This window comes from Pempheris klunzingeri, chromosome 9 (genome assembly GCF_042242105.1).
Source record: "Pempheris klunzingeri isolate RE-2024b chromosome 9, fPemKlu1.hap1, whole genome shotgun sequence".
NCBI classification, from domain to species: domain Eukaryota; kingdom Metazoa; phylum Chordata; class Actinopteri; order Acropomatiformes; family Pempheridae; genus Pempheris; species Pempheris klunzingeri.
The window spans coordinates 246,424-273,015 of record NC_092020.1 but is presented as its reverse complement, the minus strand read 5'-3'; the positions used below and the strand labels follow the sequence as shown (position 1 = coordinate 273,015).

The following is a 26,592-nucleotide window of genomic DNA, read 5'->3' as shown; positions in this document are numbered from 1 at the left end:
GTAGTGCTGAGTCCAGTCGTATGACAAAGCACTAATAATGAATGACAACATAATGTAATGTAATAAGCAGTTGGTCAGGAAAACAAATCCTATCAGCAAGATTCAGAAACAGAAACAATGCCAGCTGATTAATGTAATACTGTTTGATACTAAAAATGTTTCCAGAGCAGAGGCACCACAATAGTTTTGTTTTGTGGCCTAAGCTGTAAACAGCCACAGACAAAAACTATTGGACTGGAGAGGCTAAACAGGTCAGCAGGGAGTTAACGGTTCACTAATGTAATCTGGCTCCAGGCCATCGAAAGAGGTAATGTGGGAAATAATACTTGGTCTGGGTCACTAGCTGCTGAATTGTACATGACCGAGCTAAGGCATGTAAACAGCATTCAAGACAATTGACAAGGTGACAGTATATAAAAGTGAATATTATTCTCTCATTATCACTGAAAGACAAAATACGAGGACAAAAAACAAGCAGTTTTTATATGTTGAAAATAAATGTTCAACATAAATTCAGATTTAATGACGTAACCCAGAGGGTTAGGTAAGAAGACTGATATCTCTCAAGTGCGCTTGTTTGTTTGTGGAAATAGAATCTTTGCAGTTGAAATGCAATTTTATTTCAGTGCTCCAAGATCTAATCACCAATAAAACCAATGTCATGCAAGAGAGCCAAAAACAGAATAGTCAGAGTTGTCATTTGCCCCCAGGCAACCTTGACCTGTTAAATTCCTCTTGAATTCTTTGAGGAATTAAAAAACTTTGAGATCTGGTTTCCAATGCTAAGCTAAGCTAACTGGGTGCTTGTAGCCTTGTATTTACAGTACAGATGTGAGGGCGGCAGCGATCTTCTTATATAACTCTTGTCAACAAAACAAATACCTTATTTCATCAAACCGGGGCCTTTATTTACCTCAACTGCAAAGGACCTTTATTGGATGCTTATATTAGAGACATGTCTTTATTTCCAATCATTCATGTTCATCATTCAAGTATATTTCGTCATATTTTAGTATGAAGCCTCTTTGTTTCCCAGTTTCAGTCAGTTTTTACTTGTTTTATTACTGGATGATGTTGTTGATACTACAAAATATTTTTTTAGGGTAACATGCACCCGCAGACATTAATGCACAACAAAGTTTTGAAAATAGCATGTTTATATTGTTGGCTTTACTAAATCAAAATGATGGGAATGGATAACTGGCATGCACATTACTGTATATATTACTGTATTTATCCACCCTTGTTTACACCCCCTGATCTTTTCAGGCATTTATTTATTTTATCTTATTTTCTTTATTTAACAGAGACATTGCTTAGCTAGATGTCATGGCTCATGGGTTTTGGACCCTTTTTGTTTTTGTTCTTTTAGTTTCCTGTGTTCGCTCTGTGTGTTTGTTTAGTTCCATTTCTATTTTATGATTATTGGGCCTTCTTAGTAGTTATCGTTTAATATTTGGGAGGTCTGAGGTTTTGTTTTGGGTTCTCTTTTTTTTCTGCTTTGCATTGGTTATTCCAGAGAGTTTGTACCTCTTGTGGTCCTCTTGTGTTGCAGCAGCCCTGTTCAGCCTGCATACCTGTCTTGTATTAGTTTGCTCTGCTCTTATGTCCTTGCCTACAACACCACCTTTGTCTCCATTGCTAGCCAGTCCTTGTGTTTTCTTTCTATGCCAGTGCCTGCCTACTGTGTTGTTCTTGTGATTAGTTCTCTGTGTACATGTGATTCGATGAGCGATATAGCTTCTCAGCTGAAGAAAGGTGTTATACTGTGTTCAAATCATGATGCAAACCTGTTGAGCCAACTTTGTATCAAAGTTTCAGGTGCAGATCCTAATTTCATTTATTGCCTTCACGACACTTGGAACAAAGGATTTCTTGTAGTTTCCTTAAAGATGAGACTGCTGTCAATGTGTGCACCAAGGTATTTAAAATCAACACCTGTCTCAACTATTTGCCCATTAATCATTATAGACTGCATTCAATTTATTTCATTTATTTCTAAGAAGCACCAGTTCTGACACACGAGAGTTAAATATAAACTCTCTCTCTCTCACTGTCACCTTTCAGCAGAAGGGCAAACAGAGCCATATGATCAGCATATAAATAAACTGAATTTAACATGATTAATCTTGAACTCATTGGTTCAGAGAAAAGATAAAAGCAGTGGTAATAAGGTTGTTCCCTGTGGTGCTCCTGTGTTCAATACAATCTCACCTGACAAACTACTGTCAGCTGTGTCTCTTTGGAGGCTTTTATAGAGTATTTGTCCTAAAATATAGGAAGAATCAATTAAAAAAAACAATATGACATAGTGAGTGGAGACTTGTGTATGCTTTGCTAGAGTGTTAAATAAGGTTTCAGTGGCATCATCTGTCCCCCCCTGGCTTTTAAAGATTAACTGTAGTTTGTCTCAGCAACTAGGTATAGAGGATGATATGTGTCTGCTTAGAAATCGCTCCATATGTTTACATAGGATGGAGGTAAATGCAATCGGCCTGAATTTGTTAGGTCTGAGGCTCCAGGCTTTTAAGGAATAGACACATTTTCCATTATTTGGTTACTGTACACATCTTAAACAGGAGCTGGAATAGCTTAATTAGAACTTATTTTAATTGGTGAGTACAATTTTTTAACACTCAATCAGGCCCTGGGGCTCTGCTGGGCTTAACACAAACCAGACTGGAGGCAATTTCATGTTCTGCAAGTGTAATTGGGAGATATTCTGGGACAGAGCTACACACTTCATCACACACAGAACTTATTTGTTTATCTTATCAAATCAGCTATAAAACAATTTTAAGTTGTCTCTTTGCAATTACAGAGAGCAGTGATACGTCATATCATTCAAATCAGCCACCGGCTTTGCCCTTCGGGCAGAAACATTGTTTTGCTCACAAGACAGTTAATGCTCTGATGGAATTAAACAGTACTAATAATATATTACTCCTCCTGAAAGTTAACTATTACTATGGGGCAAACTTTGTATCTATGTGTGTTTGGCATGTGGTTCTGCAGACTGAATGGATGGCTGCGTGTGTTTGAGATGACTGTGACAAAGTGGCCATTTATTTCTGTTTCAGATCCTGAGGATAAACACATTGTCCTGCTTCCCTTTTAGTAATTTGATGGATCATTTGGCCTGCGTTGTGTATGTGTGTCTTTGTATGTTTCCGTATTTTGGTATGCTTGAGTGTGTGCATGTGCATGTGCATGTGATTAGAGGGCTATCCACAGAAACAAATGAGCTGAGGCAAACTCTTCCATGACTCCTGGTCACGACACCAAATGATGGTATGAGGAGAAGGAGCCCAGTTCACACAGCTGAGGAAAAATAAAGGACTACGTTACATTTACTTCAAAATGACACAGAGTTATGCTTGTTATTTTACAGTGGTCTCTTAAAAAGCTTGAAAAGACCTGGCGCTTGTTGATGCGTTTGTTATCACATGCTGGCAAGATCTACTGTGAAAATTATAGTTTTGCCAAGATTCATGTTCCTGTTGCAGTTATTGCCTGCTATTATATCACAGGCATTTTTAAAAGAGTCGCTCCTTTCAGAGAACTGAGCAAATGCACATTCAGACAATAACTGCTCCTCAGAGTAAAAAGGCAGAAAGAAGGGAGGATAAGAGCTAACTTGCTCTACCCAGTGCTACTACATGCTGCCATTCAACATTGTTGGACTGAGTCTGTTGAAAGGGTTACAGCTATAAATATATATAAAAGACATGTAAATCAAAGTCTGTTATGGAGTAATACTTAAATTAACAAATCAATAACTCAGTAAGCTCTGTATTTATGCTCTGATAACAGCAAGTCAACACATCTTTATAAAAAACACCACACATTTTACAGCTCATGTATAGATTATTTCAAATCATTGTAATATGTTTGCACAACAAAGTCTTGAAAACAGCATATCTATTCTCAGCGGAGGGAAGACGTTAGACTGTGTGCACATCATGATGCAAACTTGTTGAGCCGTACATTATAGTAATGTCATCAAACGAATTCATGCAGTTACAACGGTACATACTGTAGCATTTGTGTTGTCAGAAGAAACTATATGTATTCAGTTGGTGAAAATCGGTATTATTCCTTGTGTTGACCAATGTACCACAGCAGATTACCCTCACAGTAACAGGATGATAAAACATAAAACATGCATACACTACTACATAAATCAAACCCAAAAAAAGGAGGAAATATCACATTTTACATCTCATCTACAGATGATTTTAAATCATCAGTGATTTTATATCTCCGCTGTCTCATGTTACACTAAAAACATATCAAAGAAGCCTTCTGTTGATTTGGCAGCAGCTGATTGACTCTGTTTATCTTTAAAGATGGTCTCCAGCCAGCAGTGGTAGGTAAAATCCAACAAAAATAAACATGAGACAGTAAAAGTAGCACAGGTCTGTTGGATCAGTTCTGTTTAAGTTCACTCGACTCGTCGTGGCTAATTGACTGCTGGTTTGTGTTTCTTTTTTTAAAGTGTTGTGGCTCACATACAGGAAGCACCCACCTTATTTTTATCTGAGTTATAACTAAAGCGACAGAATGCCAGACACTGACCGAATTATTTTCATCATCAGTGTCACGAAAAAGTCTCGTTGAATATGGCTCACGGTTCAGTTAATAGATTTTTGATCAATTCAGTGGCTTTTCACTCCAATACCACAATAAAAATCCTCTAAACCATGTCCAAATCTCATAAAGTATTCTTAATTATCAAGTCTTGTGTCAACCAATGGCTAAATTCCTCAAAATCATATCCTATCTTTATTTAATAGATAGAAAGTTTTGGTTCATAGTGTATAGGGATAATGCATTAGATTGAAAATATCTCCATTTAAATGACTCACCCTTTGTAAACACTATTCAGGCACTTCTAAGTTTATTACCATGAGGTGTTTATGATGTTTTGTCTAAATGTGGTGTAATACTGCTCAAAATATTGCCTCTCACAGTGAAGAGCAATCAGTCACAGTCACTGATCGCTGACCAAATTACATGGAGTATTTAGGGCAAGAGGGACAGGTTTAATATTATCTGGCTGGGGCCTGAATTCTCTTCATTTTTGATTAGAGGGTTAATACTTTCCTGCTGTGAGTCGCCACTCAACCATCTCATGAGCACTGGGTCAGTGAGTTCATGGCACATTTTGAATTTGTAAAAATAGATATACAAATAAATCAGATATCACCGATGTCGATAAAGTGATGTATTTGAGTTAAATTGTTTGCTCTCATGTACTTCTTTTTAATTGTGCATGTTTTTATACAGATCATTTATTTAAAAATTCAGCAAATATTTGAATACAAAATTATATAACACTAGATTATATTATATTAGATTAGATTAGATTCAGAATTCTCACAGGCTTTGGGCAACTGTAGGGAATATACAATAAGGCACTGAAGTATTGACATTATATACTCTGATGCAGATGTTTAGATGACCAAATGAATCAAAAGTGTAAAAATATTACACTGTGTGTAATGTACAAGAGGGGAGAAGCTTGATTAAAAATATATAAAGTATGAGATTGATGGTGTTTTCCCTGCAGTGCTGTTGATAATCTACGTTCTGCCAGTCATGATGACCAACAACACGTGTCAGTCTGTTATCAAAAGATCTTTCCTTTCTATTTTAACAGCATATTTCTGTTGCTACTTTGCAAACACTCTGTCCTCTTTGTCATTGTGGCTGTTCTACACAAATCCACACTAATTGTTCTTTTTCTGCTTTGTAGCATTGTGTTTGCCTAGTGTTGTCATGAGTGCTGGTCATGGAGCCCCTCACCAAACAAATATTGGAATTAATGGAATGTATCAACACATTATGCAAGATTTATTGTAAACCCAAAGCTTGAATTATTTCCCCACACAGCACAAATTGCTTATGGCCCAGAGGTCAGCACAATTCCCACTGCTCGTACACACACAGATGTTGTATTCTTCTCTTGGTGGTTGTAATTCTGTGTTTCATCATAGGGTCACACCTATTTATCAAAACATTTTAGAAATTGTAGACATTAACATGATGCTGCATAGTTTAAAATAATGGGCACAAATGGTTCGAAATAAAGATAATAATGCTGTTCAACTTCCAGTTTAAACAAGAATAAATTATACATTCTGTGTATGCTAAGTAACTGAAGTGAAGTATGACTGCATTAGCCGCCGCTCATGCTGTAAATACGACCTCCACTACCAGGCTGCACACAATAACAGCAGTAACAGAGTGCATTAATGTGGGTATTTCAAAACAACCACCCACCCTTCCTGGGAGACAGAGAGCTTGTTTTGGCCCCAAAACTCCATCTGTTTTTTACTCAAATTCCGATTTAAGTAAGATTTATTGGCCTGACGGATCAGAAACCTATACTGTCAAAGCAAACAAATTATTAAGAGTAAATCTACAGTAAACATATGGATATCAACAATCAAAAGTGCAATATAGTAATATGAACATTAACAAAACATTCAAAATTATATCTATCAATTATATATACGGTATAGTATATCCTGTGAGTGCGTTGTGGCATGTTGGTACATACTGGGCTGCAAGATCTACAAGATTTGAAGAGCTCATTAAGATCTATGAAATCTGAAATAACACAGTTGAGCTTATTAAAGTAAATGCTCATTGAATGTTTTACATTTTAGGAGGAAGTGCATCTCTGTCTCAAGCTCACCTGTCCAACAGGGACCGCTTATTCTGTTTTCTCCTTGCTGCCATGATTTTTTTTGTGTTCTCCATGTTTGATGTTGAGCTTGTGGTCGCTGAGCTTGTATTTTGTTAGGATCTGTCTCTGTTTTCTGTTGCTGACAGTGGAGAGACATTCTGCCAACTCATAATCTCTGTTTAGGGCCAGATAACAACTGGTCTACTTTGGCTTTTAGTTTCTTCTTTCCAGTGTTCCAAATAGGGTAAATTTAAATTGTTTTATAATTTGATTGACTCTGGCTGGAGTTTGGAAAGCAGTGTTGTTGTGAGTCTGGTCAGAGTGTGTGTTCTTATGAATGTTAATGATTGGTGGGTATCTGCCACATTCTGCTCTATATGCATTTGTTGGTGTTTTTCTGTGGATGTGTAAAATACACAGATAGACAAATAGCCACGATGACTGAGTGGACCCAAGACTTCACTACCATACAGCACAATGGGCTGAATGACACTGGCAAATATTTAAGCCAGATTTGAATTACATTTTGGAAATTATAAAGATTGAAACTCCCCGATGCTGTTATGATCTATCTCTCTGCCTTTCTTCTCTCTTTCAGCTGCATTCAGTACAAATGTGTTTGTGATGCTAAGGAGGTAATTATGTGAGTTCAGCACAGACAAAGACAACTAAAAACCCAGAAAAGCTGTCTTTTCTGGGTGATCAGGTTTCTGAGAAACCTTTGCATGAGTTTTGCAGCATCATTTTTTATTCAATTTTGCCTTTTCTAAATGTCAACATAGTTTTTGGGACAATCAAAGTAGTGAGAACTTCATGAATAATCTTTGATATCCCTTTTGGTGGTGAACACGGGAACCTCTTGTATTGTTCCAAGTTAATTTTACCCACTTCTCTGTCTGCATGCAAATTGCGCAGCCAAAAGAGAAGTTGTCATGATAATGCAGTTATTTAACACTTTAAACTGTAGATTGTGTAGAATGTAGATTTCAAAACTAGGCCCCTGTGTGTGAGTTCAATTTAAATTCTGAACATGTTCTGACATTTAACATTATCCTCACTTGTTGCGAGTGGTGACCTGGACTGCACCAAGAAATGCTTGAGTCTTCACCTCTATTACTGTTTAATGAGCTACTTTACCAGCTATGGCTGACACACATCTCCTAATGATCCGTCTTAAGGCACATACAGGTTTTAGATATTACACTTCCCCATACGTGAATACATTTTGCCTTACTCTGCCATGAACATTGAGGTCGGATCCTGTGGTAGTATGTGCAGGCATACAGATCCATTATCATATGAAGTTACTGCACTGGAAACAAAGCTTCTCATTCAAATGCATCCTCATGATTCCATTAAGCAGGGCCATACCTTAGTTATTAGAAGAATACATGCGAACACATAAAACAAAAGGTGCATTACATGGATATTACACATCATTAGTGGCTAACTGAATTCATGGCCTACAAGTGAAGAGTACATTTAACCCTGTGGATAGGACATGTAAAGTGAAGTATGACTGCAACACCTTCTGCAGATTTGGGTAAACACGTTGTCCCAACAGGCGCACACAGTGCTGACTGAACAACAGCCACCAGCCATGGAACAACTTTTTTTTTTCACATGAAAGGCTGAATAATAATGGATCATTTTCAGTTCTGTTACAGTGTTTAATACTTTAGAAAAAATATGAGGAACCTAGCCTTATCCTGTGGGCTTTAGTAAAATTATCCATGAGAGACTTTGAATTCGACATCACAGCTTGTATTTATGGATGAAGCTGTTCCTTTTAATGAGTGGATCAATGCCAATGTATGAATCCAAGTTTTGTAATGATGATAAGGAGAACCTACATCCTATATTTTGTAACATATTCACATGTGATATTTCTGAGTGTAAGATATTAATTTGCAATTATTTTATTATACTTTAGGGCTATGCACTGTAGGTCACCCCTACTAAATGAAATCCTGTTTAAAAGATAATTATTATCGCATTTGACTAACTTTTGTGTTTTTTAAATGGAGATATATGGATGAAATAAGAATTAATTATTTTCTTTAATCATCTTACCTCTGCTTATGTGTTTATACAGTTGCAGGTTCAGCAAGCAATCTGTGTTCATTGGCTTTGTATTGATAGTTTAGGGGTGGTATTTATGACTGTGTCCATTTGGTGTTTAGGACTGTGCCTGTTGGTGTCTGTCTATCTAAAGGAAGCATGAACTTGACAGGAGTGATTGATTTTTACCTCCTTATTTGGGCACAGATGGTTGTAGGTATTTTTGGTACATTCCTTTACATTTTTAACAAAGACATCAGCTGTCGAGCTAGGAAGCCAAGAAGAGTATAAAAGATGACCAGAGAATGGGCTCGGGGAAGACGAGGACAGAGACAGCAGATTCGGCCGGGGGTTACGCTGTCGGTACCTACAATTGGCTTAGCGTCTTCCCAGGCTTCCATGTACCACAGAACTCTTTCTAATGATGTCTCTGGACCATAATTTTGGTTCTGTGTATTATAATTCCTTTGAGAAATTCTCTGACAACATCTAACAGAGCAAGAAATATCTGTTGATAGATTTTTGCTGCATCAGCACCTGGGTAGTGAAGGGAAATGCTTTGGAAGCAAAATCTGAGGCGCTTGAGGGTTGAAAGGGTTCATGCAATTAGCTATTGAAGAATGTGGTGTGACTTCAGCCCTACGTGGGGCAAGTTGTTCTAAAACGGCATAAGGAAGTTACTTTTTAGTCTCTGCGGCGAGTGCTTCTTCATACAGTAAAAACACAAACACATTGCTATGCCACCTGGAGAGGGAGGTGCAGTAAATGAGTGTGAGCGAGTGTATATTAGGATGTAACAAGGTTCCACAGGGATCGCAATAATCTTGTGAAAAAAAATGAAAGCAGCCACAGAAATAAAATTATTTGCAGGTTCTAGATAAGTGGCAAAAAAGGGTAATTTAGATGGATGGACGTGTGACCCACTGTTGATAAAATGTGCTACTATCTGACAATAATGTAGAGAGTGTACAATAACTATGACAGCAGAGAGCAATGGCAACTCCAGATCCTCGTTGTGAATCCCTGGACACAAGGGCTTGGCAGGGCTGTGACCCAACCCTGTTGGACTCCAGCACTGATCCAAATTACAGCTCCCTCTGCTCAGTCCCACACCGCAGATAATCAGCACTCCGATCAGGTCTTACTCAGAGAAGAAAATGGTGCTGTTTTTGTGAGAGCACGCAGGAGTGACTGTCATGGTAGATTCTCATTTCTGGCTCCCCTCCCCTTCCTGCTCAGACTGCTCTCAGATGCCTCCAAGGTTCACATTAGACTCAGTGGGATGATGCAAAGTCTGTCCAGGCTGCCATGCCTGGTGGTGGAGATGGTTGCATCTCATTCAAAACACTAAAACTTTAAAGAGAATAGCACGATCAGAGGAGTATGATGAGAGTATATATCTTTGTGCTGAAAAGTTTCTTAAAACACACAAGAATGAATAAAGTCTCTGTTTTTGGCATTTCTGAGCTGCAATTTTGCCATCAGAGACAAACAGAATAGTTATTTATCTCAAGTGCACTTTCATCGTGTTTGCTCTTCCAAGTGTCATTCCTTTGTCTGCCGGCTTAAAGGTGAACGTGAAAGAGTCGGACTGCCTTCTCTCAATAAATCAATAGAGTCAACATTTTCAATGCATGATCAATTGCTACAGTGCAACAGAGAAAACAGCACAAATTCACACATTCAACAACACCTCCTAAGTGTGCATAGTCTCCCACTTAGACAGGCAAACACACACACATAAGCTGTAACACATTCACGCACTCCTTTGTAAATAACATCAAGAAGCTAATGTGACGATTCTTTGAATCCTTTGTAGTGTCTGGGTGTACTGAGTTGCCCACTTACACTTATATAACAAGTGAGTACATGGTATCTTAACATAATGATCAAACATTTGTCCTCTTGGTTATTACGGTGTTTAATCAGTAGGCTCTGGACTGACAACAATGCAGGTTTCCTTTTCCTTCTGACTGTTCTTAACACAAAGAGACAAATCTAAATGGATGAACTTGGCACCAAGGACTGCTGAACCCTGGGGATTTAAGCACTAACAACACTAACACTAACACTTTATATACATGACTGGACAGCACAAACTGCTCTGGAAATGCCACATTGTCCACTGAATACAATCAGTGTACATTTGTGGCAAGAGGCTACATAAAGCGACCCTGTGGAGGGTTTTTTTGGCACACAAACAAGAAAAAGCTATGTTTACATTCAGTCTTTCCTCATCAAAATGCATTATGCGTATATGCTTATGGCCTAAATGTGTTGAGCACATTTACTTCCTCACAACCCATTTTTTAAATGTTTGAATCCTTCTTGTTAGCTGGCCTTCTTCTTCCACTGCCTACATTTGTTGGCGCAGTGCTGCCAGCAGCCGTCAGTCAATGAAATAACGTGAAACCAAAGGCAGGATGTACATTTTGCTGCCCACATGCTCATCCCTGTGCGTCCTTAGGCACATGCAAGCATACAAAAAACTACCAGTGGTCAAAAACTCCACAGGGTACCTTTTATGCAGTTACAGACTCATGCTTCATTTTATGTGCTGTGTGTGCTACATGTTAATCAAGTTAGTTTTTGACCTTAAGAACGACACTCGACAAAAATATACATTTTAAGGTTTATTTAGTAGCTGTTCTGGAGCTTCTGATCATATCATATGAGCTTCATCTGCAGATGCAGTTTGTCCAGTGGGACGGAAGTCAAACATGGATGAGAAGTCTTAAAAGTGCTCAGTAAAAATGGAAAGGTGAGCTTCTACCATGACAACTAACTATCTGTTAGCGAAGATCATGCAATGTGAGGGAAAGCTCCAGAAGAACTTTTTAATGGACTCTGCGGTGAGATTGTCATCTTCATCAAGAGTTTGCTGAGAAATCACAGCCCATAAACGGTTGTTTGGTGTCCAGTTGTGGAGTCTGGTCGATTATCAGTGAGCTCAAAGTATTTAGCCTGGCATTGGGAGGCTACTAATCAATCAATCAGTTATCAGAAATGGGCTCATTACCAAAGAATTATAAAATGGCTTTTGTCAATCCTAGTTATCCACCAATATTGACAAAATCAAGAATAAAAAAGCCCTCTGTTATCACGTTGACTACAGTGGAGTGCTGTTGCACCTCTCCAACCCTTTTAATTTAAAAACCTGCGCACCTTTCCCTCTCTCATCCAAGTAATCCAGGACAGGGTTGTCATAAGCCAGCTGTGCCTTCCTCTGGACGGACTCTTGCTTTGTGTCAACAGCGGTCGTCTGTGTTGAAATGTGCTCCTCCTGTCTGTCTCTCTGACCCTCCTCGCTTGTAAGGCTGCAGCATACAGTTGCCTTAGTGATCAAGCGGTCCAGCGGTTTGAGAGAGTGCATCCACTGGGGCAAAAACTCCCAGTTCTGGAGCTTACTGGGCAGGTGCCTGGGGCTGCGGGCCTGCATCACATTTACCATGGCAATGAAGATGGTCATGCACAGGAAGGGAGCCCCAACGCCAGCCATCACCCGCCAGCCTGTGAGCGAGAGGCCCAGCACCAGTGAGGGCAGGAGCAAGAAGCAAAGGAGAAGGTACAAGACTGCAAACCAGCGGTATTTGGCAGTGCGCTCACCCAGGACACGAGCCATCCTTATCGGCAGCCGCATGAAGGGAAGAGGATACCACAGCAGGATGCCATAGATGTTGAAGAACAGGTGACATAGTGCAATCTACACACAGAGAGAAGACAGAGAGATACAGGGCCAGATTCATTCAGGAAAATATGACACAATCATCAGGATTTCAAAATATTTACTTTGACCAATTCCACCTGAGAGAAACTATTACTTAAAATATATCATAAAATTATACCTGCCTGAGTGTTGGTGCAGGGAACCACAGATAAATGTAACTAACCTGTCGTTAGCAGACAGCATGATGTTAGTGGTATTGAAGCGGTAGATATGGTGCTAATTGATAAACTGCTGCACATTTGCTTTAAACAATCAGTTTTTAGTTTAATGCAAGGCTAAATTTAATCTTCTTCTTGTAAATCCCACCTGCGCCATGCTTATGCCTCCTTTTCACGTACAATGAGGAGAGAGGTGCGCCTTGCCGACATGCACACAAATGGCATGCAAACCGCAACTCCAGCCTTGTGTGTATGCTTATGAAATTCAGCATGTGTTTGTGGCAGAATGCGTAAAACCAAAAGCCAAAAGCCTCGTAAGGCTGGCCCACAGTACAAGTGCTGAAGGACATAATTCATCACAGTCAGTGTGTGCTGTGTTTTACATCCTGAGAAAGAGTCTACACGACTTGTTTTCTCATCATGTTGCACATAATCCAATGACATAATGTGGTTCAAATTTTAACAGTTTCATTTTCTAGAGAAGATTAACAAAGAGCAGTTTTTTTTTTCCTGGAGTGTCCACTTTGTTGCCTCCAAAGCTCCTGTATACACATTTATGCATAAATCCATGTTATGAATATATATGCAAACATCATTTTAATCTCCAATGAGTAGATAGTTTGCTGTAATTCCCATGTTTTTGGTTCATGGAAGTGAAAAGGAAATTTGTGAACTCCCTCGTAGTCTCACAGCCTGAGTTCATCCTACTCTCTCAGAGGCATATCAGTGGAAAATGTATTCATTAAAATAATTATTTCCTCTCTTCCTGTGATGCTTACAGGTGCTTACAGTTTCCTTTTTCTCATTTTCTTGCAGTTTTAAAATGGCTTTTGTATCTGATAAGACACTTGCTTACTTGTATGGCTGCTGCTAGCTTGTCCCCAGGACTGGCCAGAGCTGCCAGCAAGGCTGTGGCAGTGGTGCCAATGTTGGACCCGAGAGTGAGAGGATAGGCTCGCTCCAGACTGATCACACCAACACCTGAAGGAGACGGAAAAACATGCTGTGTCAGGAGAAACAAGAACAGTAAATGAAGACGGTTAACAAAGAAATGGTATGCAAGTGCATTGCAATTAGATGATAAAAAAGATTTTAAAAAGATGGAAGATGCCACAAACACAAATGTCAGCAATGATAAACTGTATCTTTTTCTCAGAAATGATCCCTGTATGTTTGTCAGATCAAACCACACTAATCTATCTTATCTAAATGTTTGACTGGGATCTGTGAGCAGCAGGTATAATCGTAAATCACTGCTTTCACAAGGGTTAGAAGCAGCATAAAAGCACAGCAGTGAAAGAAATGTTCTTGTTCATGAAAACTAATAGTTTTGAAAATAACTATCTGAACCATTCAAACTATTTGACTCAAATTACAGCTCAGACTGAAATGAAATCATTTGTACTTGGTGCATGAGATGAACAAAAGCCAAATACTTGAAAAAGCAACAGTGGCTGAAGTATATCTTTGCCAAACGGGATGACTAATGACATGTCATAAGAGAAGCTGTTTGATAGGAACTAACAACCAAAATAGGGCAGTGCTGCAGTACCAAAATTGTGTGAAAATGGTTGTTCTCTATTGGTTAGTTTGTCCTCAATATATGATACTATGTCATGGTAACAGTGAGTAAAATAAACAGAAATAATTAGGAATATCTGGGAGTTGGAAATTATCCTCCACGTGTATAGTTTCTTGTCTTTTAGCTCTTTTTCAAGCTGTTTAATTACTGCAGTTTAAAATGAGAAATCATTCCCTGTCTCACATTTATCACTGTGTAGCAGGCCGATGACTCAGACATCACTGATTTTACATGCTTCATTTAGCCAGTGGCATAAAGTGCTGGTTATGCAACATGTTCTCAATCACACTCAATCAGTGGAAATAAGCAGGTTTAAGTCCATATTTGGCCCCATCTGGCAAATGAGCCATTAGCCAACAAGGAAATTGGAGTTATTCTCTTGCAAGTATGAGAACAAACTAATTTTGATTAGCCATTAAATACATAACCAGAGGAATCGAGTAAACCTTTGCTCAGTGTACATTTAACAATGTATTACTGTAACAGTAAATATCTGCTTAGAGGTTGTGCTGTTTGAATTTATAACTCTGTGTAAAAACCAGTGGCCTTGGAAACAACAGCCCAGTTTACGAGCTGCTAGATCACAGTGGTCATTCTGTCACATTTGATTGACAGTAAAAAGTATTTTCTGTTCACGCAAATAACATGACTGATAGCCACCTCTGCACGGTGCCAGCCCACTTCTATAGTATAGGGTCTGATACCGTGCACAGGTAGAGTTAAGTTTAATAAGACATTACAGGAGACAGTCTCCCAATCATAACTGCAGGGTCAGGATGAAAAGAAACTTGATATCAGTAAATCTTTCAGACTGAAACCATAAACAGCACTTTCTCACCCAGAGATCACCGAACAAACTGAGCAGCAACGTGGAGTTGGACGGTGAGGCGTGGACGTGGTGTTTGCAAGAGTGAAGAAGAAGGAATTTTACTTAAATGGATACTTCAGATTATTTGAAGTGGGGTTGTATGAGGTACTCGCCTATAGTCAGTGTGACACTTACAATAGATTGTGTTCAGCATGTCCCCAGTTTAGAGAAGCAGGCAGGCACATTCCCTCCATTGCTCTCCTCTTGTTTCAAAGCCACCAGGATCCATTGACAAAAACAGTAATCTCGCCTTGCAGAACACGGGAGTACACAGCAGTAGAATAGTAAGGTAAAATGATGTTTTTCCTGATAGAGTCTGGTGGCATCCGTATCCGTAATATAAATGGGTGAAAATATTCTAAATATAGCGTACACTTAAACTGATGTTGAATTCCTTAGGTGAGACTTGTTTTAGGTGGCTAGAATCTGTTTTTCTGCTCACCCCATCCGCAGCAGGACTTCTGCCTGCTTCTCCAGATTGGGGTTGTGTTGATTATAATCTACTGTAGGTAATGCACTAACTATCAATACTTATCTGATACAAACCCACTTCCAATAATATTCAAAAAGGTCACTGCTTTGCCACACTTGTTTATATCTGAATTTTCTTCGTTACTTTGAGGATGTCATGTGTCTGTGATCTAGTCAGCAACAGTGCCACGTCCTACACTGCCTACACACAAAAGGCACATATGCATAAAGTGTCATGTTGGCATTAGTCATACAAGCATTATTTGACTGTGTACTAGATCTGACACACAAACAAAAAAATCCAATGAAAGTGTGATAATTATACTGTAGTTGGATGTTGCATATGCTATATACTGATGTTGAATTAGTACCACTGACCACCTATTACATATGGATTATACAATAGAGGTGTCAGACTCAGAGGTGATGACGGTGTACAGCAGGGGTGTCAAACATGCAGCCCGCCAGAGGGTCCAATCCGGCCCACGGGTTGACTTTGCAAAGTGTAAAAATTACAGAGAAGACAAATTTCAGGTCGTTCATAATGTTTTGTAAAAAGATAGTTCATTAAATGTGAACATTTTCAGAATGTACAGGCTCAAATTCATATCATTGTAGAAAATATGCTTCCCCATCGTGGGACTAATAAAGGAATATCTTATCTTGTCTGTTTCAGACTCCTGTGGTCACTGAGGTCAGTGGTGGACAATAGTACACATCCAGGAGGGGAAAACATGCAACAAGTTTCCTTGTTTATGTTGTATTCATACTAAATGCTAGCAGCCATTTGTTGAAGAGGGTCACAGACTGAAGTGCAAATGCAACACTAAAGTATTTTAGGGCACTAAGCATTACAAAAGTCTTGTTTCTAACCCTATTCCAAACTGTCAGTTCAGATCTGGCCCACCATGTTAAAGCAATTATTGCAGAGGACCAGTCACTGACAGTTACTTGTCTCATTGGCAGTGACGAGTGTGTAACAAACAAAAAACAAGGAACATTTATTTGATGTCCTTCCAGCAGCTTTAAATTTGATAGATTTGCCATCTAGTTGTATATTAGTTAATTGCTTCCCCATGTCTTACTGTGGCTTTAAAAGTGACTTCACTTCATAACTCTTGTGAAAAAGGCTGTTAGAAACAAACACTCAGTTACTGTAAACCCAGTTTTCATGTTTCCACTGTTAAAGTGTGCTGTTTCTACTCGGCTGTGGCGCTTTGCAGAATATAATCACATGGTTTCCCAGAAAAAGGCCACAGGAAGTGTTGATGATGTACTTAAGCTGACTTAAATTGATTAAAATTCATAATTCTAAATAATTTATGCAATCAAATCAGCATCTGTCATTTTAATTATAACAGATGTTGGCGTTACATAACATTTTGGTGAGGGTATTGGGTTGGTGGGTGTCATCATATTATATATAAGTGCAATACAGGAAAATAACACATTTTGTGCACATCCATTTCATGCTTTATCTAATTTGATTCCGTTTAGCATTTTGGTGCTGATGAAGTGTCACTTTTACTTCCAATTTATTGTGACCTACTTACTTAACCCTACAAATGTCCCACATTCATCTTTTATCTTGTAAATTCATTAACTCATAGTGTTCCTCTGTGCAAAAGCACATATCACTCACCCACAAGGGGAGTCATGGCTGAAGTAAAGACAGAGCTACTCTGGACGACAAATGTTACCCCTGCACCCACTGCCATGGCCATGTATCCTGTCAGCCACCCAAAGGGATACGGCAGGTCTGTTGAGATAAACAGCGGAGAGATTGAAATTACCCACATGGACATACAATAAACACAGCAATCATCAGATCTTCTACACAGCCTCTTTTACGCAATTTGCATCCAGAGCAGCAGAGCGTTTTTATGGGTCTGTTTGTTTGTCTCACTTGCCGACTACATTCTGCATATTCAACTGCAGCATGTTGATACGCTGTGTAAAAGCTCCAGCAGCTCAGAAGCATTCCCACCTGTGTTGATGACTTTTTGGATAACCTTTGCTACTTGGCCTTCAAGAAGAGAGTTGAGCAGCTTGACCAGAAGCAGCAGACAAGTACAGAGGACAGCCATAGAGCCTGCCAGGAGAATCAGGCCCACGGTGAGGTCTGACAGTTCTGCTGACACAAACAAATGCCTACCTGCAAAGTGACAGGACCAAATATCATCAGGATATCATCCCACAAACATTCAGTTTTAGTACATTTTTAACAGGACCAATACCACAAAGAAAATACATAATGATTCCTGAGTGGGTAGGTCACAGATATTGTTGGGTTTGAACTCACACTTCTGTGATGATTGGGAAAAGTCATGACTGGGGCCACAGTTTTCAGTGCTGACATTGCCAGTGGACTGTAGAAAAAAAGAAAGGAAGAAAGAAAGAAGCAGTTGCGATGAAACACAAATTAGCAGCGCAGTTTACACTGGCAGCAGTGACAGGCTCTATTTGGCGCCAGTGTGTGACACAATTGTCTGCATGTGCAGGAGACAGCCATTACCATAACAAGGTCAGTCTGGCACCATTCTTTCACCAGGCTCCTGTTCCTCATGTCCTCATTTCCCATGGCGATCCCTGTGATCACACACTTGTCTAGCTAAGGGTGAAAGGAGAAATATTTTTCATCTCTCAGTTCTCATCAGACCTGCTGAAGTGTCTCTGTGCAAACTGACTCTTTGCTAAGACACCACCAACCAAGTATCACTCGTACTTCAGGAATCCAACTATTGGCAGACCTGCCGTGATGAGTAATGGTTGCCATGATAGGACAATTGCTGTTTTGGGGGAGGAGTTTACCAAACGATACATTTCAAAAATGATGATCGGCTGTTAGTTTTACCTGTATAATAAGCTTGGTGACTGGCTCGGTGATGACCTTGAGCAGCTCAGGTGCTTCCTCCCCAGGCTGCAGCCTGAAGCTGGCGACCAGCAAATGCGACAGTCGGGTCATGAGGCCACTCACCACCTCCAGCGGCAGCAGAACCAGGACCGACAGCCAGTTGAAGCAGTCGTGGATAGTCGCCCCAGCAAAGGCACTGCAATGGGTCACAATCATTTCCTGTGTTAACTAAGGTCAGCCATCAGCATGGTCGTCCACTCAAAATGATTGCTTGTTAATCTGCTTTTCATGGCTCAACTTTTTTGGTTGTGTGCAATGTAATGAGCATTTTCGTTTTGATTCAGTGTGTGAGTATATTGTGAAAGATTAATACATTTTGTTTATTTTACCAGGCACAGATTAAATAACGTGCCATCTGTTCAGTGCCATATCTTTCATGCCAAAAGGTTACTGGTATGGGATCAGTGTGGATTGGTGCCATTATTGTCACCCAAATGGAAGCTGAAGCAGAGAGGCAGTGAACAGCTAATGCTTCCTCTTCACCCTCCTCTACTGCTCCACTGAACTTTTAACACTTTTATCTTTCTTTTCACCATCTCTACGCTTATCTTCTTCACTTTTCCATTACAGTGTCTTCTTCCCTGCTCTTCAGCTTTCCCGCTTTCCCACTCATCCTCTCCCTTGCAGCCTTTTTCCACTCACCGTTGAAACTCTGTCCTCTCTGCTGCTTGCATCATGGCCACTATGGTGTTTGTGACTGAGGTCCCAATGTTGGACCCCATGATGATCGGAACAGCTGACCTCACTTCCAGCACTGGAGAGACAACGCAGAACAATACATTCTGCTTGACAAGTCTTACAAGTACTCTCACACCAATGGTAATGCGTCACATACAGAATCACCACACATGACCCTCCACTTTTTAGTTTTAATGGAGATGAAAGGTGATTGTAATTTGCAGGTAGGTGGAGGCTTGCTTAACCTTCGCAAGATCTTGAGGTCGCATGTCCACATGCACATGCTCAAACATACACACATTCATGCCTCTGCATCTCCTTCCTCTCTTTGATAATTACCTACGATCTTTTTCCTTACAGAAAGGATTTACAAGCAGAGAAGCAGCTCTTACATAATGATATTATTCACTTTTGAACCGTATATACAAAAGAGAGGAGAGCTGGGAGCCTGCACTCATTAGAAACAGACAGGTCATAACCTTCCCATGTGATGGTCTTATGAGACATGGTAATGTGTAGATTGAGATGATGAGAGATTACAGGGTGTGAAATGGTTTGATTTGATCTCTTGAGCACTTGGTCTCTCTGATCCCAGTCCGGACCTGCTAGATTACAATAATTCTCAACTGTGTTTTTTTAACAAATGGCCACCACAGGACAAAAGTCTCAAAATGGCAGCGTCAGCCTGTCTCTCACAAATCACTAATCTTGCAAAAAACAAAGATTAAACTTCAAAGTTTAATCATTTAGTCATTTTAATTGGGTGCAAAGGATTATGCTAATAATATTTTGTATTGCTCTTATTGTCAAAAAGATCCCATGGAAAGATAAGAAATAAATGATAACTTAATTTCACCAACAAGTGTTTTCTGTGGAGCTAAAGCCTGATATAGCTTAGTATGTGCCGTAGAAAATTATTAATCCTTTTTAAAAATGTATTTGGAACACATGATTTATTTTGCTCTTGATTTTGGTCTTTTATACAATAAGTTAGGATATAGAATTATAGATAGAACTCCAGCTTGATGATTGAAATTACACCAGAGTGCTGGAGAACACTCATGTATGTGTTGATACACAGCGAAATGTGTCCTAATATACGTTCATCTGCTTACATTTATGTATTTGACATAAACAATATTTGCTCATTTTCAGCAAGTGAAAAAGCACATTTTACCAGGTCCTCCACAGAGAAAACAACATGTTAACTGTGAGCCAAAAACCAAGATTATAACTATAAACCGCAAATTAATGAGACGTATGTGTTATTGCGACACATGCACCATGGGAGGTTCCTGTTATTATTGCTATGCTACTATTTACTGTAATATCTTGACATGCTAAATAATAGCCTACGGTCCATACAATAGACACACACATAATATATATCTCAGACTAAATGAGGTCAGTCCAGATGTCCAGATGATATTTAAAACCTAAAAGAACTCGTGCTACAGTATGTGGCACTCCCACATTTACACACACACACGTATGCCTACTCACATCCGGAGGCCACAAGACTGACGACAATAGAGGTGGACGTGGATGAGCTCTGGACCAGCACAGTAACCAAGATGCCCACCACCAGCCCTGCCACAGGGTTAGACAGCACCGCATTGTCCTGGAAAATGTCCCCCGCCACTTTCCCTGGTTAAATATGCCGCCCACATACACACAAAGACACACACACACAAAAAACACTGGTCTCAGACATGACAGGGTTGCCAAGAGCAATGTTAAACAAGATTCAAACCGCTTGTTTCGCCAAATCCAGAAAGGTCACCAGATGAAGCTTTGCAGTAAATTATACAGCAGGGCCCCAGTAGGACAGTGTGAACTATTCTGCAGTGACTCACTTATTTGTCAAACATCAACTGGCTGAGTCACTGTCAACCCGCTGAGGGCACAGTGAGGGTTATAGTACTTACCCCCCGCTAACTGGAAGGCAGAGCTCAGAGTGTCCAAGGAGCAAACAAAGAGGAAGAGGAGGATGAAGAGGAGAGGGATCTTGGATAGATTGATAAAGAGCTGCTTTATCTTGTTTGGACTCACTGCTGTGAGCTGTGGAGAGTTGTCTGTTCAAAACATCAACAAACACCAGAGAGAAAAGAGCGCAAAGTTGAAATATTCTCAAAATGTGGTATCTTTCTGGCCTCTGTGTCACACTCTTATTTGTGATTTTTGTGTTCTGGCTGAGAGAGATAGCCTCAGGAACCAATCTCACATGGAGAGAGCAAAGCCATCTGATATACTACACAACCCATACGCAGAGCGACAGCAGGACTTTGGCTTTGTTGCCCAGACTGCGTGATCTCAATGGACCTCTTTTGAGCATGTCCTTATCTAATGAGCATGTGGTTCCGTTTATGCTGCTGTTATTTGCCTTTTCAAAGAGATCAGACCTGCTGCCAAACCAGAAGCTGAATGTGTGATCCTTCTCTCCGTGCAACTCTTGTACCTCTCTCTTTAGGCAGTCTCTTTGCCTCCCTGAGCGAAGGTGTGTCTGAGTGGTGATTGGTATGTCGGTTGTAGAACTCAAAGCTGCTGCTGAGGTCAAGGGTGGAGCCGATGCCGGACTCTCTGTCCTCCTCCAGCTGGGGTTTGGGCCGTGGGGAGAGCTGAGCGCTGTGAATCCTCACCCCTGATGGCACAGAACAGTTCACACTCAGGTGGGAAGAATCAGCTGGGAGGCATTTCAAGGACATAAGAAACAGAATGATGGGGATTAAAACTAATAAGGTACCTTTGTATTCGAGCCCTGTGCTCCATCCAGAGGACACTATAGTTATAGATCGGCAGGACATGGTGCTTTGAATGCTGTGTGGAGACGTGGAGGTAATTAAAATCACAGGATGGTACCATTGTAGGGGGAGAAAATGTGGGAGTGAATGTGTTTATCAGACACCTTCAGCAGTAAAAAGAAGCCAAAGGAGACCAACATGCCTGTATATGAGCTCAGCTCTCACCACACTACTGAGATCAACAGACAAGCAATTAGAGAAGAATAAAGGCGGCCCACATTGTTTATAATCGCCAGCTGTCCTTGATTCAAGGTCAAATCTCACAGTTAAACCACATACACCGCGAGGCATCGTCTTGCCTCTCAACAAATGAAGGCCTTGTCAGAATCAATCAGGAAACATTAGTTTTCATGTAACATGTCTTGTCCTCCATTTCCTGCAGCTGCAAGTTAAAGGGACTCTCCACTGTCTATAGAGCAGCAACTCCCCTCAAAGGTTTTCACGCTCTCGGTTTAAAGAGACCGTTTTTCCCCTTTTCATGTCTTCCACTTTGCCATATTTTGGGGACTCCAGTGGAGGAGGGAGTACTAATGTGTCTCTTAAAAGCAAAGAGGATGGAAGTGAGTTCAGTAATTACAGCAGCTGAAATTACAGTAATTACAGTCAGTGCATCGTTCTCATTCTGTGTGGCATCTTCCTGCAGGTTCTGATGTGCAGAGAGGCTCTGTTAGTATATGTACGTCTATCTGTATGTGGGAGTGTGAGACAAAAGACAAGTTCCATAGATTGCAACTGAATAAACTCTGAATGCACTCATATTTGGGGGGTGTGTGTGTGTGTGTGTGTGTGTACCGACTGTTATCCTCTAATCTATCAGCCCCACGCTCATCTGTTTGCCGGCCTGCCACTCTGTTTCTGTCTCTGTAACTATTTGTGAGTTTGTCTTAAAGTCACTGTGACTCATATGTATATTTCAGTGCTGCTTATTCCTCACCAAATATGCCTGAGTTTTACTGGAAGTAGAAAAATAAAGAGATTAATGAAACATTTAGCAACTGTTGTCAGTGAGTGATGGCTGACTTGCCAACATTTTCAAAAGGATTTATTAGCTGAGATAAAAAGTCATAAATGATTCATTTCAAATAACAACAGAAAGCTTCAATGGAGATGACAGTGGCTTTCAACACACGGTATTAGTGTGAAAATGCTACTCATCTTAAATATTTGATGTTGGTATCAAGTATCTTACCTTGACTGGAACAGCTGTAAGTGTTGTGTGTGACCCCCTCGTAGGGAAAGTATCAAAGTAACGTGTGAATCATCTTTAAATAAGCCACCAGGTCTGCGGGTGTCAGGAGGAACACCTCATCTCTTGTCGATTAACTTGCTCCATCAGGGGAGACTTCATTGTTAATCAATAACACAAAGCCTTAACTCCATGATGCATAAGTTGGGACAGCACATTGTGTATTAGGTGATGAATGATATTTACTCAACCAGCTGTTTTTCACCTCATTTGGGGCCAGATAAAGATTCCAAGACGAAGAGGCCTGTTTGATGTAATAAATGATCCCTGTTGTTTGAGGTTCTCTTAGTTGCGCATGTAAGAGCAGGAGAAATCTGACATCTAGTGGTAGATGTTGGAAGAAAAAGGGCATGTCCGCTGATACTTTCAAATAGCTGTTTTCAGCACGTACAGTAGCCTGGCTAAGATTAAAGTCAGGGTATTAAATGATCACTTCCCCCATAAGATAAGTCAGTGGACATTTTTACAGTCACATACAGTCTAATCTGCTTGACTTGTGCAGAACGTTGCAGATATTTTTACCAGAACTCAAGATCAAACATCTTATGATTAGAAATGTACTATCAGGGAGATTTTATGAGATCCTCTAAAATTACACACATACACACACACACTTGTACTTACACACCCTACTACCCACAGGCAAGGTCCTCCTCACCATTGGAGCGGGTCGTGATGGCCTGAGTAACAGGGCCATTGTTAATAATTAGTCCAGCTATGGTTCTGTCATATCAGCAGTGCTCTCAACCAAATCTGCCAAACCTGCTGACCTCAGACTTGCATCCATAAGCTCAGAAGAGCAGAACTTAATAAACCCCAGCCTGAGTTGTTACTTTCCAAACTGTTATTAAAGCAGGGAGCCAGCGGGAGAGATAACAGCTCTCTAGTTGCGCAGGCAGTTGGACTGGAGCCGAGGTTTCTGCTGTCAGTGGTGGAGATTTGGTGCAGCATTAAGCAGAGGAAAAGAAAAACTGAGATGTACGCGCACATATGGACACACACATGTAATCACTTACATACATATATCATGCGTGTGCAGAAGTCTGTGATACATGGCTGAGTCTCTGGTGTGTGGCTTTGATAAAAACCCCTCCATGATGCTGTTAATCCTCCCTCCAGATGTGCTGCCGCCGCTCAGCTCGGGGATAAACCAGAAAGAGGCCACCGGGTCATCACACACCATCCTGCCACTGAAAACAGCTCCCAGTCAGTGAGCTGTAGGTGCATGCTGCTAGTCCTCCTCTGCTCCTCAGTAGGCCGTGTTATCCTGTTAATCTAACACACAGGCACACCATATGATATTTTCAGTGAGCCGTCAGTCTGTTATTTGAGTGAATGGGATCACAGAAACGTGCCAGGTAATTATATCTGGCCATACGGCAGGTGATATGCTGATATCCATGAGCAGTACGTGTTTCATTTTCATGATTTTTGTCTTTGAACATTTTTATCATTTCATCAATGTTGAGGCAATCCGGCATACTGTAACTATAGCTACAATTCATGCTCTAATAGAAGAGATACAAGTTGATACATGACTTTAACCTCGATCACTGGCAGGCTGCTGTCAAGATTTAAGGTTTTTATTGCAAGCAAGAAAACATTTAGCATTCTAATTTTTGTGTTTCCAGGCATGGTGCAAAAGTAGGAGTTTGCAGTAGAACTGAACCAGTTAGTTAATCTACAGCTAGTTTATTGGCAACTATTCTAAAGAGGAATTTATTGTTCAACTACTTTTTAAGGAAAAAAGTGATATTCACTGATCCAACTGCTCAAATGATAGTAATGATAGTGACAGTAAATTGTGATAGTGATAGTTGGTCAGACAAAACAATGTGAATATGAAGGTGTCACCTTGGACTGATTTTTATCATATTTTAATGACCTCATCATCTCAGGAGACTCACCAGCTTTTGAATGAGTCATTCAGTCTTAGAAATAAAAATTTATAAAAAGTTTTTTAACTTTCTACTCGACATCATGGTTTTGTTTCCTGAACTGCAGATAGGAGTAAACTTGATAGTAAAGTCGGTCAGAATAATTATATAATAACTCCAGATGAAGCTGACTGACATGTAAAACATTTCATTCATCCTTTCTTTGCTCAGTGTTAGACTCTGACTACTGGGAGGTGCTTTAAAGTGGCTTTGGCGACTAGAGATATTTTTGAGAAGTCTCTTAATCCGCAATAAGCGCAATTCACAGTTTCAAAAACATTTGATCCGCAATACTTAACGTTAACTGGGAATTTCCTGTTGACCAGTGATCATATCAGCTGAAGGATGTGTGAACTACATAGCCAGGTTATGACAGCATCTGCATTTTTTGTTCTCATGTGGTGTCTTTCCTGATCAAAGTAGTTATAGGCATACACACACACACACACACACACACACACATTAACACACAAACATCATAGCAGATGGGAGTTAGTATTATATATATATATATATATATACACTACTCACAAAAAGTTAGGGATATTCAGCTTTCAGGTGAAATTTCAGGATGAACCACCACCAATACATTTCCTGGTTCAGTTAGAATTGGTATTTAAACAGTCCTCCTCATCCTGCTGTTCACATTCTGACATCATGAGACCAAGACGACACCTAACTATTGATCAGCAGCACCTCAACACTGGAGGCTTCAAACAGGAAGTCCTCAGACGGAGGTGTTCACTGAGCTTAGAGGGTCACAGAGTGTCATCAGGAGGTTGGAACAGTGATACAGAGACTGGAAGAGTCACAGAAAGGAGAGGAGTGGACGTCCTTTGGCCACATCCCAATTTTACGTTTACCCTCGTTTACCCTCCACTGTTGTTAGATTTTCTTTCAATAAATTGTTTAAGATGAAGAAACTACCAGTGCATGCTGATACTTAAATGTCCTACTTTCATGATATAATATCACTGTAGCATTAACTTTTTACATTTTCCATAAATTTCACCTGAAAGTCGAGTATCCCTAACATTTTGTGAACCCTGTATATATATATATATATATATACAAATTATAACTCTTGCAGCTATTACTCTTTTCTGTCATTATATCAAGATATTCAGTAAAATATTTCTTTTGAAACTTGAACAGGTACTTCATCAGCTTTCAGATTTGATGTGAATGAGAGCAGAGTCAAGACTGATTTCACTCAACACCATCACTTTATTGTCAATACACATTCAGTTTGATATGTATACAACACTCACAGTATGATGAAACGGTACCATCACGCGTGTCCCTTTGTTTACATGCAATTTCTTTCAGTGAGTGCGAGTTTGTGTGTGTAGTTTCCTTCAACCAATCAGAAATTCATTACTTGTATGTATGTTGTTTAATTTAGTTCACCATTATCCTCGATATTTTGTATGTTTACTTGTGTGCATATGTACA

General features: G+C 39.9%; 1 protein-coding gene across 2 annotated transcripts; it reads right to left on the bottom strand.

The window, feature by feature from the left end:
• Nucleotides 1–10,683: 10,683 nt before the first annotated feature.
• Nucleotides 10,684–23,173, bottom strand: LOC139207471 (sodium-dependent phosphate transport protein 2A-like). Of its 2 annotated transcripts, XM_070837197.1 has the most exons (14): nucleotides 23,144–23,173; nucleotides 21,897–21,970; nucleotides 21,612–21,794; nucleotides 21,082–21,228; nucleotides 20,657–20,800; nucleotides 19,118–19,229; nucleotides 18,416–18,611; nucleotides 18,077–18,172; nucleotides 17,864–17,930; nucleotides 17,549–17,716; nucleotides 17,204–17,320; nucleotides 13,497–13,621; nucleotides 12,362–12,458; nucleotides 10,684–12,265 (listed from the first exon to the last, which is right to left on the bottom strand). In XM_070837197.1, the coding sequence occupies exons 2-14, from the start codon at nucleotides 21,955–21,957 to the stop codon at nucleotides 11,865–11,867; spliced, it is 1,914 nt and encodes a 637-aa protein (XP_070693298.1). In that variant the 5' UTR covers nucleotides 21,958–21,970; nucleotides 23,144–23,173; the 3' UTR covers nucleotides 10,684–11,864. The 2 variants fall into 2 exon arrangements, with proteins under 2 accessions (XP_070693298.1, XP_070693297.1); XM_070837196.1 differs by having other exon boundaries at nucleotides 10,684–12,458.
• Between the last annotated feature and the right edge of the window lie 3,419 nt (nucleotides 23,174–26,592).